The sequence below is a fragment of the Zophobas morio genome, unplaced genomic scaffold (assembly GCF_036711695.1).
Source record: "Zophobas morio isolate AGI-343-1 ecotype UQ-CSIRO unplaced genomic scaffold, CSIRO_AGI_Zmor_V1 ptg000004l, whole genome shotgun sequence".
Taxonomy (NCBI): Eukaryota; Metazoa; Arthropoda; class Insecta; order Coleoptera; family Tenebrionidae; genus Zophobas; species Zophobas morio.
The window spans coordinates 5,281,028-5,300,085 of NW_026972109.1; the positions used below are offsets into that span (position 1 = coordinate 5,281,028).

Genomic DNA, 19,058 nt, shown 5'->3' on the forward strand with positions numbered 1-19,058 from the left:
ATAACTCCAATACGGTTCAAGACTTCGTTTTGCGGTTCACACCATTCGATTCCTTGAAGATTTTTAGTTCTATGACTTGATTTTCAAGTCGGATTCTCAATCCGTTTAGTATTGGTAGACGGATATATGAGACATTGTCATTTTGTGAAATAGTGGGCCAGTCAAAAATTAAAAAAAAAATCGGGGGCCCTCTGAGATATTCTTTGAGTTCCGATTCTTATTACGGAGGTTCGAATTAGCAAAGAGACCAATTTTCAGAAAGATCAGAGCCTTTTAAAACGAGATAATTTGAAATGGTCGAAATGTGGAATTTTTACGATATTGAAATATGCTGCATAATAAGGGGTAAAAATAAAATGTGTCGGATCTGCCTGAAAAACCGTTTTTAGACTAAATCTGCACCGTAGAAGCGATTTCTGCACACAGTTATTGAAAATTCTTTTAATTTCGAACGATATCAGGTTTTATTTCGAATTGAAAAAGCGTTTATCAAATCTAACGGGACATAACTCCAATGCGGTTCAAGACTTCCTTTTGCGGTTCACACCATTCGATTCCTTGAAGACTTTTAGTTCTATGACTTAATTTTCAAGTAGGATTCTCAATCCATTTAGTATTGGTAGACGATTATACGAGACATTGTCATTTTGTAATAGTCGGCCAGTCAAAAATTAAAAAAAAAATCGGGGGCCCTCTGAGACATTCTTTGAATTCCGATTCTTATTACGGAGGTTCGAATTAGCAAAGAGACCAATTTTCAGAAAGATCGCAGCCTTTTAAAACGAGATAATTTGAAATGGTGGAAATGCGGAATTTTTACGATATTGAGATATGCTGCAAAATAAGGGGTAAAAATAAAATGTGTCAGATCTGCCTGAAAAAGCGTTTTTAGACTAAATCTGCACCGTAGAAGCGATTTCCGCACACAGTTATTGAAAATTCTTTTAATTTCGAACGATATCAGGTTTTATTCCGAATTGAAAAAGCGTTTATCAAATCTAACGGGACATAACTCCAATACGGTTCAAGACTTCGTTTTGCGGTTCACACCATTCGATTCCTTGAAGGATATATGCGACATTGTCATTTTTTGAAATAGTCGGCCACTTAAAAATTAAGAAAAAATTCAGAAGCCTTCGGAGACATTTTTTGAGATCCGATTCTTATTACGGAGGCTCGAATTAGTAAAGAGATCAGTTTTCAGAAAGATCGGAACCTTTTAAAACGAGACAGTTTGAAATGGTCCAAATGCGGAATTTTTACGATGTTGAGATATGCTGCAAAATAAGGGGAAAAGTGACATTTACCCGAGTGGATTTCGAACTCCAAAATGGACCAAGACAAAAAGATGTATAAAATAGGAGATAATGAGGTCACAGCGAGGTAGAAATTTGAAAATGTCATTTCCTCAATGGCATCCTTGGTATGTAGGGAATTCTAAACGTTACCAACATAATTTAACGGGTGATGGACTCTTACCTGAAAAACAACCTTCACCAGGCACGTGGTAGGCACATGATGTGGCAGTTGGCAATTGTGACAGTAATAACAACCAGTACCGCAAATGCCAGCTGGCAGCCAAGAACTTTTTTTTAAGTGACTTGTTGGAAGTCAAAAAAAATTTAACATTTTTATTGTACACGACAAATGCGGTGTTGGTGAATCTTTCATGACCATGTAATAACATATTTGAAACTTTAAGTGCCATGTATCTAAGTAACAAATTTCAGATTGATCCGATTGTGAAACTTCGCAGTCAATAAGCCGAACCTTTTCAAAGTCAGGAATTTCGTATTGCTTATAAATATTGATCAATTAATTACTGTTTATTCCGATTTGTCATTATTTACTATCAACTCATAATGTAAATCACAAATATTTTGTTTTCCAGTTTATTGTCTTACTTATGTTGTTACAGGCCACCAGTATAAGCAAGATTTATAATTTTCGCAACTTCCACATTTCTACTAATCATCAAAGTCAATTTATCTGCTAGAGGCACAACAGTACACCTATTAAAACTGGTACGACAGATAGTCTGTAGATGTCGCACCGTCTGATTAATCACCCAGCGAAACACATTACACGCACTTACACATAATTTATAACTAACTCAAAGTAGTTTTGCGGACCCTAGGTCCGTGTTAATTTCACACGAAACTCACGGTTTGCATCGATTTTACATTTCGTTGTGTTTGTGTGTGAAACCAGAAGTCTCTTTGTCAAAAAGTAATACTCAATGTTATCTAAGCTTGTTAGATTTTCCGCGTTAATTTTGCGGATATTCAGAAAAGTTAATACTGTTTCGGGGCACCCATTGACCCTATTTTTGCTCTTGCTTGTTTCGCGTTCCCGCTTTGTTAACATCCCGGAGCCGAGATGAATCATCGTTCGTTACGTAAATTTTTGCAAGAAATAGCCCATCACAGTTCTGAGTTCCGTCTTCCCTTAATGGAGCACACGTTCATGAAAAATGTACTAAAAGGCGGCCACTACTGGTACCAGCTTCGCAAATTTCCTGCATCGAGCAAAATCCTCGTAAATATTTAATTTCGTCCGTGCTGCGTCCGTAAAAACCCTGCATAATTCATCTCAACTCGAATATTTTTTTAACAAAAACGGATTATCCGCAAAAAATCCATTAATTTTAATTTGCAAATCCCCATTTCGCCGCTGCCGTGCTCGTTATTTAATAACGATTCCTGATTATAGCTCTCCTAGCAAACAACTAATGTGGAGCGCCTCGAGCTGCCAACTCTCGGAAAATTTAATCGCTATTAAATTATTCATCAAAGATTTTGTCCGAACAGACAATAAAAATTGGGCGGCGAGCCGCCGATTTAGGAGCTGATTTACATAAACAAACACATTGTTTCGGTCGACTTACACGTCTTTTATCGCGGCGTTGGATCTCTCCACACTACTGCACAAAATTTATGAAATTTACAGAGACGAGACGGACGGTGAGGCATGGTCGAGTCAGAGCCTCGCCCATAAAGTAGAGAGGTATTCTGTTATGTTTTAACTTTTAAAACGTGCGAGCGATGAAATCAGACGAGAGCGATTCGAAAAATGCGCTTTTATCAGACGAGTGAAAGGTTTCAGAGACAAAGGGGTTCGCCAGGAATATTTAGTTCGAATTTGGCGCCGTCAATAATTTGAATACCGTTTTAGCGCGGGTAATGAAGGCGGCGTCGTTTTAAAACCGGAACAACTAGATGGCGGTGTGCTAAGTCAACTTCAATAACTGACTGTGTAAATGTTTTCATTTTTCAGTGTAAACTCAGCTGTTTTTTTAAATAGGAAACACTTATCGGACACGTTTTAATTGTTTCAAAGAACACAATGGTAACACGGAAACCATTATTATTAAATCCAGTAGTGAAAAATTAACGCTATTGTATTAGAAACCGGTTGTGACTATAGTTATAGGAATGTTCTTAACTGGATTTTTGGGCAAAATTGCAGTAATTGCTTTTTTTTGTTTTTAAAAGTAAGTCGGTCGTTGCTTGGTATCAGTTTTCTCTTATGGAATGTACCAAATATGGGGGTATTCAAAGATTGTGTCAGTTTATACATCAAAGCATGTTTTTAACATCCGAAAGTAAGAAAAAGCCCGGAAAATCACTGAAAGGACTTCAGAAAAACCTATTGCGATCAGTTGAAGGGGAATAGTAAATACATAAAGTATATCAGGGTTTATTGATTTTGTATCTGTTGCTAGCCTCTGGGAATTATTGAATTATTGGATGTACGAACAAATAGTCAATTAATTAATTACGAACAAGGCTAAAGCCAGTAGTAGCGTTAATTTAATGCGTGTTCGAAATAGTGGAAACTATATTGGGATTTATATATGTAATGTAATGTGTTGAAAGCCGCTGTTCTTTTTTTTTTCTTCTTCTTTTAGTTAATGGGGTTTCCCGTCTGGCTGTCTGACTGTCTGTGCGTCCGTCCCTCCGTTCGTTCGTTCGTCTGTCTGTCTGTCTGTCTGTTGATAATTGTTTTGGATGAATAATTTCTCAAATTACTTCGTAATGTCGGTTATTTTAAAATTTACCAAATTTTGTTTGGTCATCCCTTGATTGATGACGTCATTTCAAAATTTGACTATTAAATTCTGCAATGATCTTTATTTTTAAGTTTAATAAAAATGTTCTTTTATGTCGATTTAATTTTTTTAAAGAAAAAATTCTAGGTTATTTTTTTTTTTTTCAAAACATACATTGATTCACAATTGTTCAACACATTATTTATTGGCTTAACTGTGAACTGTGTATTTTGTTTTGAGTGAATATTTTGACACCCTAAAATATGAACTATACTAGGATGAGTTTCCAAGTGAATTTTTTAAATGAAATGTTGTGATAACGTCATCCACAGAGAAATTAGATAGATACCTAATCCTCGAAACTACTCGACGATTTTTGTCAAATTTTATACGTATATTAGGAATATCGTGTAGATGGTAAAATCCTAACCAAAATTTGGCTAATCATCTTCAATTTGATGATTCATACTTGTGGTTCACGAATCCGCCTTGATTTTTTGCCCTAGGCGTCCAGATTTTTGTAAAAAAATTAACATTGCATCATCAAATTGTATACCAGTCAAAGAGCACTGACGTGTGATAAACTCGGTGGTCGTGCCGTAAGAATATTCAATTACTAACGCGAAGGTCACGGGTTCGATTGATTCATGGGTCCTAACTTTTTTTTATTGATCAAATAAAAAAAACATCTTATTTTCACGAAATTTTGGGAATACAGTAAGAATTATAATATCAGCTACTTATCCAAATTAATTTTCAGAACCTTTTGCTCCATTTTAACCTAATTAATAATTTTAGACGCCTCCTCTCTTTTGAGAAGACAAAATCAGTCAAATCTGCCAACCTGCTGCAGCTTTAATCGTTGTGTTATTTCCATGTATATACATAAAAATCGAGATTAAGTATGTACTGATAATTGACCAGTACTTTTAACACTCCATAGATATCTTTATTTCAAGTTATAGGGCTTGTCACAAGGAAAATAAATAAAATTAGTAATTTTATACCAGATTTTTCAATTTTTTAATTTTTCTATTTATTTCACAATTGTCTATTTTTCATTTTTTTATGCTCAAGTTTTATATTTTCACAATTTTTCAAATTCTCAGTTGACCATTCTTTAATTAATGAGTTTTAAATTTTTGACTTTTCAATTATGTTTCTCGATTTTTCAATTTTTCACTTTTGGAATTCTTGGATTTTTCAATTTTTTATTTTTTAGTTTGATTTTTTAATTTAATGATTTTGCGCAGTTTTTCACGTTTACAATTTATTAAATTTTCGAGTTTACATTTATCTTAATTTTTAGTTTTTTCAATTACTCAGTTTTGATTTTTCAGTTGTCCGACTTTCATTGTTTGGATTTTCCAATTATTTGGTTTTTCAATTTCATAATTTTGCAATTTTCATAACTTTTCGGTTTTACAATTAGGTATGTATATGAATTTTAAATTTTTCAATTTTTTTATTTTCCAGTTTTATATTTTTACAATTTTTCGGTTTCTCAATTGCTCACGTCTTAATTGATCAGTTCTCAGTTTTTGACTTTGTAATTATCAGATTTCCCAATTTCTCGATTTTTCAATTTCTCACTTTTTGAATACATACTTGGATTTTCCAACTTTTCGATTTTTTATTTTTTATTTTTGAGTTTGATTTTTTAATTTCATAATTCTGTAGTTTTTCTTGTTTACAATTTATTAAATTTTCAACTTTACATTTTTCTTAATTTTTCAATTATGTAATTTTACAATTTGTCGTTTTTAAAGGTATCCGATTTTCCAAATTTCGGCTGAGTCAATTATTTGGTTTTTAATTAATGAATTTCCCAGTTTTCAATTTTATAATTCTTCGTTTTTAAAATTTTCAGTTTTTACAATTTTTCAATTTTGATTTTTTGTTTGTCCGACTTTCATTGTTTGGATTTCCCAATTATTATTTGATAAGTATTTCAATTTCATAATTTGGCAATTTTCCTAATTTTTCAATTTCACAATTATGTATGTGAATTTTTGATTTTTCAATTTTTTTATTCTCCAGTTTTATATTTTACAATTTTTCGGTTTCTCAATTGCTCACGTTTTAATGGATCAGTTTTCAATTTTTGACTTTATAATTATCAGATTTTCCAATTTCTCGATTTTTCAATTTCTCACTTTTTGAATACTTGGACTTTCCAACTTTTCGATTTTTGATTTTTGAGTTTGATTTTTTAATTTCATAATTCTGTAGTTTTTCTTGTTTACAATTTATTAAATTTTCAAGTTTACATTTTTCTTAATTTTTCAATTATGTAATTTTACAATTTCTCGTTTTTAAAGGTATCCGATTTTCCAAATTTCGGATGTGTCATTTATTTGGTTTTTAATTAATGAATTTCTCAGTTTTCAATTTTATAATTCTTCGTTTTTAAAATTTTCAGTTTTTACAATTTTTCAATTTTGATTTTTTATTTGTCCGACTTTCATTGTTTGGATTTTCCAATTATTTAATTTTTCAATTTCATAATTTTGCAATTTTCGTGATTTTTTGATTTTACAATTAGGTATGCATCTGAATTTTCAATTTTTCAATTTTTTCATTTTCCAGTTTTATATTTTTACAATTTTTCTGTTTCTCAATTGCTCCCGTTTTAATGGATCAGTTTTCAGTTTTTGATTTTGTAATTATCAGATTTACCAATTTCTCGATTTTTCAATTTCTCACTTTTTGAATACTTGGATTTTCCAACTTTCCGATTTTTCATTTTTGAGTTTGATTTTTTAATTTCATAACTCTGTAGTTTTTCTTGTTTACAATTTATTAAATTTTCAAGTTTACATTTTTCTTAATTTTTCAATTATGTAATTTTACAATTTCTCGTTTTTAAAGGTATCCGATTTTCCAAATTTCGGATGTGTCAATTATTTTGTTTTTAATTAATGAATTTCTCAAGTTCCAATTTTTTAATTCTTCGTTTTTAAAATTTTTAGTTTTTTCATTTATTCAATTTTCGATTTTTCAATTGTCCGACTTTCATTGTTTAGATTTGCCAATTACATATTTGATTTTTCAATTTCATAATTTTACAATTTTCGTAATTTTTCGATTTTACAATTTATGTATCTGAATTTTCGATTTTTCAGTTTTTTAGTTTCCACTTTATATTTTTACAATTTTTCGGTTTCTCAATTGCTCACGTTTTAATGAATCAGTTTTCAATTTTTCATTTTTCAATTATCAGATTTTCCAATTTTTCGATTTTCCACTTTTGGAATCTTTGGATTTTCCAACTTTTCGATTTTTCATTTTTCAGTTTGATTTTTTAATGTAATAATTTTGCAGTTTATCATGTTGACAATTTACTAAATTTTCGAGCTTTTTCCGCCCCTCGGTCTGATTAGCAATGAAAAACTCATCACAATTGAGAGCGGGGCGGGTGGGCGGGGCTTAATCTTTGTTTTTTTTTTCTTTATGTACATAGTTTTCTTTCAACGATTTTTTGGCACAAAGAACAAGAAATATTATATTAAAAACATTGTCTTAATATTATTATTCAATAACTGTGGATTGTACTTCTAATGTAAGCCACGTAGAATAACTTGAAAAACTGAAAATGTAAAAGTTAGAAATTTAAAAATTCAAAACTCGTGAAATTTCAAATCCAAAAACTGCAAAATCTAAAAATTGAAACTTTGGAAAGTTGGAAATTTTAAAAATGAAAACTCCGAGAGATATCGCAGAATTGTAGAAACGAAAAACAAAAAATTGAAAAAACAAAAAATTATAAAATCGGAACATTGAAAAATTGTAAAAATAAAATAGAAAACTGAAACGAAAAATTACAAATGGAAAAATTAAAAATTGAAAACTCGAGAAACTCAATTCGAAAAATTGCAAAATTTGTAAATTGAAAAATTCAAAATTTGATCACTCGAAAAATTTGAGATCAAAAAAATTAAAAAAAAAAATAAAGATTGAAGAACTGAAAAATGCAAGCTGTGGGACTGTTATTTACGCTACTGGATTTTACGTGATAGAGAATATCATCAGAAAGCAAAAATTGCAAAAACAAAAAAAAGTCTTTCATGTCTACAATTTATAAAAATTTCTCGTTTTTAAAGGTATCCGAGTTTCCAATTTTCAGATGTGTCAAATATTTGTTTTTTAATAAATCCATTTCTCAATTTCCAATTTTATAATTCTTTTGGGAACACAGTAATGTTGGGCCCGTCTATATTATATAACAATAAAATAAGAATTGACATAATATCAGCTACCATTATCCAAAATAATTTTCAGAATGTTTTGCTCAATTTTAACCTAATTAATAATTTTATTGTCGTATTCTTTCGATGTATAAAATAAAAATCGAGATTAAGCATGTACTGATAATTGACTAGTACTTTTAACACTCCACAGATATCTATTTTAAGTTTTGTCAAGATGGGAGGTTCTGGTAAAAAAAAAAATATCCGAAAATTTTTATTTTTCGTAGGCAATTAAAGTTAAAATCAAAAATAAAGAAAAGTAAAACTGAACAAATTACCGAATTATTCTGGCTGAGAATTTTGTGTGTCTATTTATTCGGGAGAAATATTTAAATCGTGTCCAACATGGAGAGTATATGAGGCGGCGTGTCACCACTTTGTCGAAAAAAATCGTTTCTCGAAAGCTTATTGACGTCTATCGAGTTAGATTGATTTTGCCGCATTAAGGACACACTGTACATTTTATATTATGTAACTTCCCACCAGTTTTGTTAAAGTGAATTATGCGTATTTTAGTGAATAGCTTGACCGATCTATCACTATCGACAGTGCTGATGTAGAATCATCACCGTAATAATAGCACCCATTTATATTGAATTGAAATGCTGATGGGGCGTCACCTAAAAATGAATGCATCTTTATACCGCTTAATATATTCAAGCTTTTATCCGGAAAGTATGTCACGACGTATAAATAGTACAGATGCAATCAGTTGTTGTTGTTTATGACTTTCATACTTCCCACAACTCCCACAATACAAAAGCAAACACAAAACCAACCCGACCCAAAATGCACCGACCATCACACTCCCCCCGCGTCCTTGAAACCGCTAATTGCCCCTCGACTCACTCAACGGAATATTTATTCATAAACCCATAAATTTTCACACATCATTTCCGCGACTTCCATTGTTTACATGCCGCCCGACAATCTCGATTTTTAAACGCACCCAAAGTACGTTTCCGTACCATTACGTACGCCGGGAATAAATTCCCGGCAAGGTCATCACCTCGCTTTGCGATAATTCCGCGATGACCATAATAATCCTCGGCAAATCCGCTCTCAAAACCAGATCTTCGAGTCGGGGCTTTGGCACCTGCTGCACGGCTGCGAGTAGGGTGATAGGCCACACGTGTGACGCGCGCGTATTGCTGGTTGCCTACTTCTGGTGTCGCGGCAGTGCGTTATTCTGATCTTATCGGTTGTTTCGACACTGGTTGCGGTTTAGATGCTTCATTCTTTATTTTTAAAATACACGTGTTGGAGTGCGAGTCATACATGATTCATAAAAACGCACCTTAAATTTGTCGGTGTCGTGGGAAAGCCGGTGGAAGGAATTAGAATTAGAATTGGGCGGCGAATGTTATGCTAGGATGGTTGGTATCAAAGTGGACTTATTAAGAGGCAATTTTGTGGCTTTTTTTGTTTATGGGAACACGGATTTTGGGATTTTACGCTTATGTGTGAAGGTTTTCAATGAAAAATGGGTGTTTTTTCATTTTTGCAAAATTTGTTTTAGCACCTTGGTTTTGCTATTTTTGTGACGATTAGCGTAAACACACGTGTGGTAAGCCCAGTTTACAATTAAAAAAATTGTGGTTTGTATACATCGAATTTACTTTGATTTAGCAATAAAATAAATGGCTTCATTAATATTTTTAGACATCCTATATAAACAGTTCTGAAAAATAAAATGTTTCATCAAAATATTAATAACGTTGCACCTCAAGGTCGTGTGTTTTAATAAACTTGTTTAATAACATTGGTTACAAGTTTTAGTCAAGTTATATAACCATATGATCGAAAAAGTCCTTTGACATAATTTTGTAATTTTGCAAATTCTCCCTTTTTTGTTTTTGATTGTTCAATTTTTTTTTGCACTGATTTTTCAGTTTTGTAATTTTGTAACTTTCATATTTTTATAATTTTTCGGTTTCTCAATCGCCCACTTTTTAATGGATCAGTTTTCAATTTTGTATTTTTCAATTGTTTGATTTTTTAATTTAATAATTCTGCAATTTTTCATATTTACAATTTAATAAATTTTGTTTGTTTTTCAAATTTTTCAATGTTTGATTTTTCAATTGTCCGATTTTTTAATTTTCATATGGTAATTCCTTGTAGAGAAATGAGGATTTTGCAACTAACCTCCAGACTTCAGCTCACGATGAATAAAAAATGCATGACAATAGAGAAGGGGTGGGTGGGCGGGCCTTATATTTTGTCCACTTTTTATTAATATACGAAGTCTTTTTTCCCTATAAAAAACTGAAAACATGTTAATTATCCTGTTGTTGAAAGAAAACTAAGCTATATATTAAAAAAAGACATAGATTAAACCCCACCCACCCGCCTCAGTCTCAATTGTGATGAATTTTTCATTCGTTGTTAGACCGAGGGGAGGAGTTTAATTGTAACCTCTATATTTCTCTAGACAATTCTACCCTTTTAAAAACATATTTCATATGGTAATTTCTTGTAGAGAAATGAGGATTTTGCAACTAACCTCCAGACTTCAGCTCACGATGAATAAAAAATTCATCACAATGGAGAAGGGGTGGGTGGGCGGGGCTTATATTTTGTCAATTTTTTCTTAATATACGAAGTCTTTTTTCCAACAATATTTTTGTGACGAATAGCGTAAACACACGTGTGGTAAGCCCAGTTTACAATTAAAAAAATTGTGGTTTATATACATCGAATTTACTTTGATTTAGCAATAAAATAAATGGCTTCATTAATATTTTTAGACATCCTATATAAACAGTTCTGAAAAATAAAATGTTTCATCAAAATATGAATAACGTTGCACCTCAAGGTCGTGTGTTTTAATAAACTTGTTTAATAACATTGGTTTAAAGTTTAAGTCGAGTGTTATCACCATATGATCGAAAAAGTCCTTTAATAGGCTTTGACATAATTTTGTAATTTTACAAATTCTCACAGTAATTTTGTAACTTTCATATTTTTTACAATTTTTCGGTTTCTCAATTGCCCACCTTTTAATGGATCAGTTTTCATTTTTTTATTTTTCAGTTGTTTGATTTTTTAATTTAATAATTCTGCAATTTTGCATGTTTACAATTTAATAAATTTTGTTTGTTTTTCAAATTCAATTTTTCAATGTTTGATTTTTCAATTGTCCGATCTTTTAATTTTCATATGGTAATTTCTTGTAGAGAAATGAGGATTTTGCAATTAACCTCCAGACTTCAGCTCACGATGAATAAAAAATTCATCACAATTGAGAAGTGGTGGGTGGGCGGGGTTTCATTTTGTCCGGTTTTTCTTAATAAATGAAGTCTTTTTTTTCAATAAAAAAATGAAAACATGTTAACTGTCCTGTGGTTGAAAGAAAACTATATATATTTAAAAAAAAAACTCGGTTAAATTAGGAATGAAAAATTCATCACAATTGAAGTCGGGGCGGGTGGGCGGGGTTTAATCTTTTTTTTTTTAAGATATAAACTGTAGAGTGTTCTTTCAATAACAGGATACTTAACATGTTTTTAGTTTGTTATCGGAAAAAAAAGGCTTCGTATATTAAGAAAAAGTGGACAAAATATAAGCCCCACCCACCCACCCCTTCTCGATTGTGATGAATTTTTTATTCATCGTGAGCCGAAGGGTGGGGTTAGTGACAAAATCCTCATTTCTCTACAAAGAATTACTATATGAAAAAATAGAGAAAAATTTTGGTGTTACAATGAAGCTCCGCCTCTCGGACTGATTACGAATGAAACACTTATCACAACTGAGATCGGGGCGGGTGGGTGGGGTTTAACCTTTTTTTTTTTAATATATAGAGTTTTCTTTCAACAGGATAGTTAACATGTTTTCAGTTTTTTATTGGGAAAAAAAGATTTCGTATATTAAGAAAAACTGGACAAAATTAAGCCCCGCCCACCCACCCCTTCTCAATTGTGATGATTTTTTTTTATTTATCGTGAGTTGAAGTCTGGACGTCAATTGCAAAATCCTGATTTCTCTACAAGAAATTACCATATGAATATTAAAAAATCGGACAATTGAAAAATCAAACATTGAATAATTGAAAAAACTAAAAATTTGAAAAACAAACAAAATTTATTAAATTGTTTTCAGAATTATTATTATTAAATTAAAAAATCAAACAACTGAAAAATTAAAAATCGAGAAACTAGAAATTCTGACAACTGAAAAATAAAAAATTGAAAGCTAATCCATCAAAAAGTGGGCAATTGAGAAACCGAAAAATTGTAAAAATATAAAAACTACAAAATTACAAAAACCAAAATGGTATAATTTTAAAATGGAAAATTGTGAAATAAAAAAATTACAAAATTGAAAAATCTGAAAAACGTAAAAAAAATTGAACAATTAAAAACCAAAAAAGTGAGAATTTGTAAAATTACAAAATTATGTAGTATGTATGTATGTATGTATGGGTGGGGTTTAATCTTTTTTTTTAATACCAGCAGTTTTTTTTCAACAATAGGATAGTTAACATGTTTTCAGTTTCTTGTTGGGGAAAAACACTTCGTATATTAAGAAAAATGGACAAAATATAAGCCCCGCCCACCCACCCTTCTCAATTGTGATGAATTTTTAGTCGTCGTGAGCTGGGGGGTGGGGCTTATTTGCAAAATCCTCATTTCTCTAAAAGAAATTACCATATTCTAGAGAAATTTTGATGTTACAATTAAACTCCGCCCCTCGGTCTGATTACGAATGAAAAATTCATCACAAATGAGATCGGGACGGGTGGGTGGGGTTTAAACTTTGTTTTTTGGTTTTTAATATCGAAAGTTTTCTTTCAACAACAGGATAGTTAACATGTTTTCAGCTTTTTCTTGGGAAAAAAAGACTTCGTATATTAAGAAAAAATGGATAAAATATAAGTCCCGCCCACCCACCCCTTCTCAATCGTGATGAATGTTTTATTCATCGTGTGCTGAAGGGTGGAGCTTAGTTGCAAAATCCTCATTTCTCTACAAGAAATTACCATATGAAATATGTTTTTAAAAGGGGAACTTTTCTAGAGAAATTTTGATGTTGCAATTAAACTCCGCCCCTCGGTCTAATTAGGAATGAAAAATTCATCACAATTGAGGTTGGGGTGGGTGGGTGGGGTTTAATCTTTCCTTTTTTAATGTATAGTATAGACCATAGAGTTTTCTTTCAATAACAGAATACTTAATATGTTTTCAGTTTTTTATTGGGGAAAAAGGCTTCGTATATTAAGAAAAAATGGACAAAATATAAGCCCTGCCCGCCCACCCCTTCTCGATTGTGATACATTTTTTATTCATTGTGCGCTTAGTTGCAAAATCCTTATTTCTCTACAAGAACTTACCATATGAAACATGTTTTTAAAAGGGGAGAGTTTTCTAGAAAAATTTTGATGTTATAATTAAACTCCGCTCCTCGGTCTGATTAGGAATGAAAAATTCATCACAATTGAGATCGGGGCGGGTGGGTGGGGTTTAATCTTTATTTTTTTTCTATATATCCTATAGAGTTTTCTTTCAATAACAGGATACTTAACATGTTTTCAGCTTTTATTGGGAAATATTAAGAAAAAGTGGACAAAATATAAGCCCCGCCCACCCACCCCTTCTCAATTGTGTTCATCATGAGCTGAAGGGTGGAGCTTAGTGACAAAATCCTCATTTCTCTACAAAAAATTACCATATGAAATATGTTTTTAAAAACGTAGAATTTTCTAGAGAAATTTTGATGTTACAATTAAACTCCGCCTCTCGGTCAAATTAGGAATGAAAAATTCATTACAATTGAGATCGGGGTGGGTGGGGTTTAATCTTTTTCTTTTAAATATGCCAGTAGAGTTTTTTTTTTTTTTTTTCAACAACAGGATAATTAACATGTTTTCAGTTTCTTGTTGGGAAACAAGACTTCGTATGTTAAGAAAAAAATGGACGAAATATAAGCCCCGCCCACCCACCCCTTCTCGATTGTGATGAATTTTTTATTCATCGTCAGCTGAAGGGTGGAGCTTAATTGCAAAATACTCAATTCTCTACAAGAAATTACCATATGAAATATGTTTTTAAAAGGCTAAAATTTTTCAATTTTGTAATGTTATCATTTCTCGTTTTTAAATGTATCCGATTTTCCGATTTTCTGGTGTGTAAATCATTTGGTTTTTAATGAATTTCTCATTTTTCAATTTTATAATTCTTCGTTTTTAATTCGATTTCGAATTGCCAATTATTTGATTTTTCAATTTCATATTTTCACATTTTTTCGATTTCTCAATTATTCAGTTTTATTCATTTTTTGATTTTTCAATGGTTCAATATTTCAGTTGTAGAGTTTTTTCGATCTCAGAATGTTTAGGTTATATATAATATAAATAATACACAAAAAATCATAGGGTATCATTTATTTTCTTACATTGTTACTGGTATTATCTACATTTGTATCAATGTATAGTGGTTATCATAAATAAAAGACCACAAAATCAAATTTTATAATTTTTTAAAGTATTGGGATTTGTTAGACTGTACTTCCAAGGCGAAGGAAGTTCTCTCGGCTAATTTTTAAAATAATGAATTGGACATTGCGCATTGTTGTTGCCAACATAAGTTTATAGCATTAAATTTCAAAAGAGAGAATTTTATCAATAAAAATATCTTTTTCTTGGGCAGCCATTTTGACGTAATTTGCTAAATATAAAAGTTATCCAAATCACCAACCTAAGAAAAAGAAAGTATCGCCACAGAAAAAATAATTACGTCATTTAGTCGCGACGCCATCAAATACCAACTTAATTAGTGTAAAATAAAGCTTCTAAAATAGTGTCATAACACAGTAATTTTTTATCATTTATGACATAACTTTTTCCTGATTTTCATCACCACGAACCCTGTCCTACTTTGTCCTACTTAGTGACAATTCTGCATAGATAATTTGAAAGTATTCGGTTCAGACACGTCTAGCTCACTCACGCGCCGAAGGCGCATTTCCACAGCCACCCAACAATTAATTATGTTAATCCAAAGCAAACAATTTCCGTGTTGTTTTCAAACCCCTTAACATTAAATAGACATAAAAAATGATAAAAGTGGAAAATTTACAAATTAAAACGAACCGCGGTATTGATAGAACTGGCCCAGCGCCAACTTTGATCGTTACATGCTCTTGAAATCGTACTGTAGCGTTCTTAATGATGGTAATGTTTTCAGAAGGACGCTAATTAAAGCGGCTCGTCTTATGCTGACAGCGACATTTTTCATAATTTAGGCACTAATTGAGCCTTAATGTGATGGCGGAATGAAAAATCAATTAGTGAAAGTCGCCGTTTTAATCCTCCTAATTACAAACGTCACGCAGTTGCGCTCATTCTGACAGAGGGCACTGCGCTTAAATGAAACCTAGTGTATGAAACCTAGTACGAAACCCTTGAAAAAGTAAAAACACGCTAACTGTTTACAAGCGACATTTTTGGCGAAACCACTTCACCCAGTGCTCTGCATGTGGGCAAACCCGTCCCGAAGGCCTCTCTCACCTGTACAATCTCAAGAACTCTCTCTCTCCATGATTGATGGCTCGGCGTTACACAACCTGACGCAGAACAGTTCCGAACAAATTGATAAATTATAAATAAGCCGCCAGAACCCACAAGCAGGAACTTTATTATGAAGCACATTAATAACGAATCTTGCATAAATAAACCGTGGGTTGGCAACGGGGGCAAAAATCCCCAGAAATGGCACGTGGTCGTAATTAGCGCATTTGCCGCCACGACCGTGAAAATAACTAGATCTGGTGACATTTTTTTGGCGGTGTGATTGTGGCTGGGATTTATAATCACGAGTATAGGAACGTATGGCTGGAAAGGTGCCAGGTAGAAAACGACCCATGGCTAAGCATGGGTGTATGTCCATGTGAACGTGCCTTGATGAGGGTGAGTGGTTGAATGAGAGTCTGGGCGCCTTCAAGGCGGAAAAAGGCTGATGCACATATGCCGGCTACAGCAGATGGTAGCAGGGTTCGGGTGATCGAGACGGGTGAAGAGGGTAGTTTGAGGATAGTAAACTTTAATTAAAGTACTTTGTGCAGCCCGTTTTACAGTGCTAAAGTTACTAAAATTGAGATGTGGACCCGGTGACGAATGAACTGGAAATTTAACAGACCCCAGTTTTCAAAGTAGAAACAAGCGTCACAGTTTACACCAGGAAAATAAATACATGTGTGCAAACTGTCAAATTATCACAGCCTACTTCTTTGAAGTAGGTGAATCGATGACTATTTGGGTTACGATGTTTGGAGAATAGAACAAATAAGCTCGATACAATGTCCGTCTAGCATTGATTTTTCTATGTAGGTTAGATGGATAGGAACACTCGAATAAGTTTGATTTGAAAAGTTATATAATGATTTACGTGTTTCAAGAATTATGGAGAGTATTGAATACTAATTGCACGGGCTCAATCAGAAACATGAATATTTATTGCGAATTTGTATTTTATCTGTGTATTGTTTGAATCAGAAAAATGTCAAGGGAATTACAAACGCATATTTAACGATTTACACTGATTAAATTCTGTTGCTGGAATTTTTTTGTGTAGTTAGACGTCATTGACGTTTGTAACCAGTAGAACATTCCGACCTCGGAACAGGAGCCCGATCGAAATTAGTCCAGAGTATGGTTTATTATGTGGGTAATCATGTCTGTAATAAATCACGACAAGAGAGTCATTGAAATTTTGGCAAGATATGTCGGATTTTCAGAAAGATCGGGGTTTATGTGTCAACAACATTTTTTTATAGTTGCTCTAGTACTAATAATTCTGCACCTTGTCGAAATGTTACCTTGTAAAAACGACTTCAATTTTGTGAGGTTAGGGTATTGGAAAATTTGGCGCGACTTTTAAATTTAGTCTTGTTTTGATCATTGTTTAACTATATTTTAATGACACACTTTCCTTAGCTGCGTGATGACATTTCCTAATCGTCCATTGTGTTGGTAATGTGCATTCAGAACCTTAACGACTACAAAGAAACTCTGGAGAAACAATGTTGCCATTTTATTTTTATTCACATCTGCTATCAACCCAAAATCACCAAAACCTTCCGACATCCGTCTAGACGTCATATTCAACCTTGGCGACTATTTCAAAACAACGGTCATCCCAGAGGAACCGATCGCCACATTTCCTAGAACCTTTGATCTAACTCCTTGGGAATTTTATTTATTTCCAAGTGAAATATGAGGTTTTACTGTTGAACCTGCGGTTTGAACACATGCCAAACACCCATTCATCAACAAAAATCGAAATATTTGCACTGTGGTGTTTACATAGTGGTGAGAGTTCCTTTCAGTACGCCTGAAAACCAATTTCCAGCTAATCTTGTTATAGTTAAGTGCTTTTTCCAAAAAGGCGCCTATTTTTAAAAAAAAATCCACGTGATTTCCGGTTCTTCGTAGGTAACTTGATCTTGTAGCTGGTTGAAAACTATCTACAGGGGTAATCCACGAAGTTGCTTTTTGGTTTGTGGGGGAACCGCAGGTGGAGTGTCGATTAGGATTTTCAAACAGTCTTAGTTGGTAGCTTGCTACCTTAATCTAGTAAAGCCTCCTTTCCCCATATATTTGCAAACACCGTCATTCCATTGAGTAACCGCGTGGGAAGTGCGCATTACAAACATTGCATCACCTGCTCGACACCCACGGACCCGAAGACCTTCCACTCGCCCATTCTTCCTCTCGCCACCGCGGAAAGCCCGTGTGAACGCGCCTTTACGCCCCATCTTCCCTCCGCCCGAAAAAACAAAAAACCATAGCATTGTCTGCTCGTCCACGGCTCGCTCTGATTCGTGTGCTCACCTCGGCACCGTGCTTCCACATCCAGTCGGCGTTGTTCAGTCGTCGAAGCCGCCATGTTTCTTCGTGCTTCAGTTGTTCACCCTTTGCCAGTGAACTTCGGCCCGGTGATGAGTGAGTGACCTGTGAACATGGAGGATGTCACCAACGGGGTGGTTCTAATAAAATGTGAGTTGGTACGACTGAGTGATCAGTGAGTTTTCGGGTTCGCGAAAGGAGAGAATTATTAGGCTATTTATAAGTGAGTTATTCAGAGATATGGAGTTTATTCGAGACGGCGACGCCGCGTGCGGCCGCTATTTTTGGGGTGGGGGCGTGAACCCCCGGAGCGGCAGGGGTGCCAACCGGACACCTGTTGAAGGGTGCTTCCGAGTGCAGGGGTGGACTCGGCGGAATTCTCACGGTTTTTAGGTGGAGCACATGCTTGCGGTTATTTAGGTCAACGAAGCCGTTATTTATCGCCTTCACTATAAATAAGTGTACTTGAACAGCTGAGTAATTAATGGGTAATGAGAGCTTCGATTTCAGGCGGAAGAATTTTTTTCAGAGCTTTTGTTTATTGTCGGGTCGGAGCGCCGGCTCCCAATTAAATTTAATGAATCCGTGTTATTTGCGCCGGCTCGTCAATTATCTGCGATTTCTAGGGCTCGAAGCACCGAAACACTAAATCCGATTTGCCGGGGAGGCAAAAGTGCACGGACCTAATTAAATGGAGTTATCTAATCGGCGGAATGTGGAATTCATTAAAAAGTTTGCTCATTCGAAGGTATTTTGTCGGGCTGCCTAGATTGCGACGAGTTTAGAATTTTTAAGAGAAAAGTCAGCGGTAAACTTAAATTTCAACCGATCTTTTGTGTCAATGGTTGACGTCAAACAAAAATTTCCTAGACTCATTTACTTTCGTTCATCGGAAATGAATGAACCATTG

The 19,058-nt window shown here is 33.5% G+C and overlaps 1 protein-coding gene across 4 annotated transcripts in view; it reads left to right on the plus strand.

The window, feature by feature from the left end:
• The window catches only part of LOC135138486 (uncharacterized protein), an 81,202-nt gene that overhangs the window by 47,725 nt on the left and 14,419 nt on the right, over positions 1–19,058 (plus strand). The window contains exon 1 of one of the 4 annotated variants that reach the window (XM_064068490.1): positions 18,068–18,298. The exons of the other annotated variants lie outside the window; for them this stretch is intronic. Within the exon in view, the coding sequence (XP_063924560.1) occupies positions 18,262–18,298 (37 nt within the window). The 5' untranslated portion in view covers positions 18,068–18,261. Of the gene's footprint in view, positions 1–18,067; positions 18,299–19,058 lie in introns of those variants that run through there. 4 annotated transcript variants of the gene reach the window in all.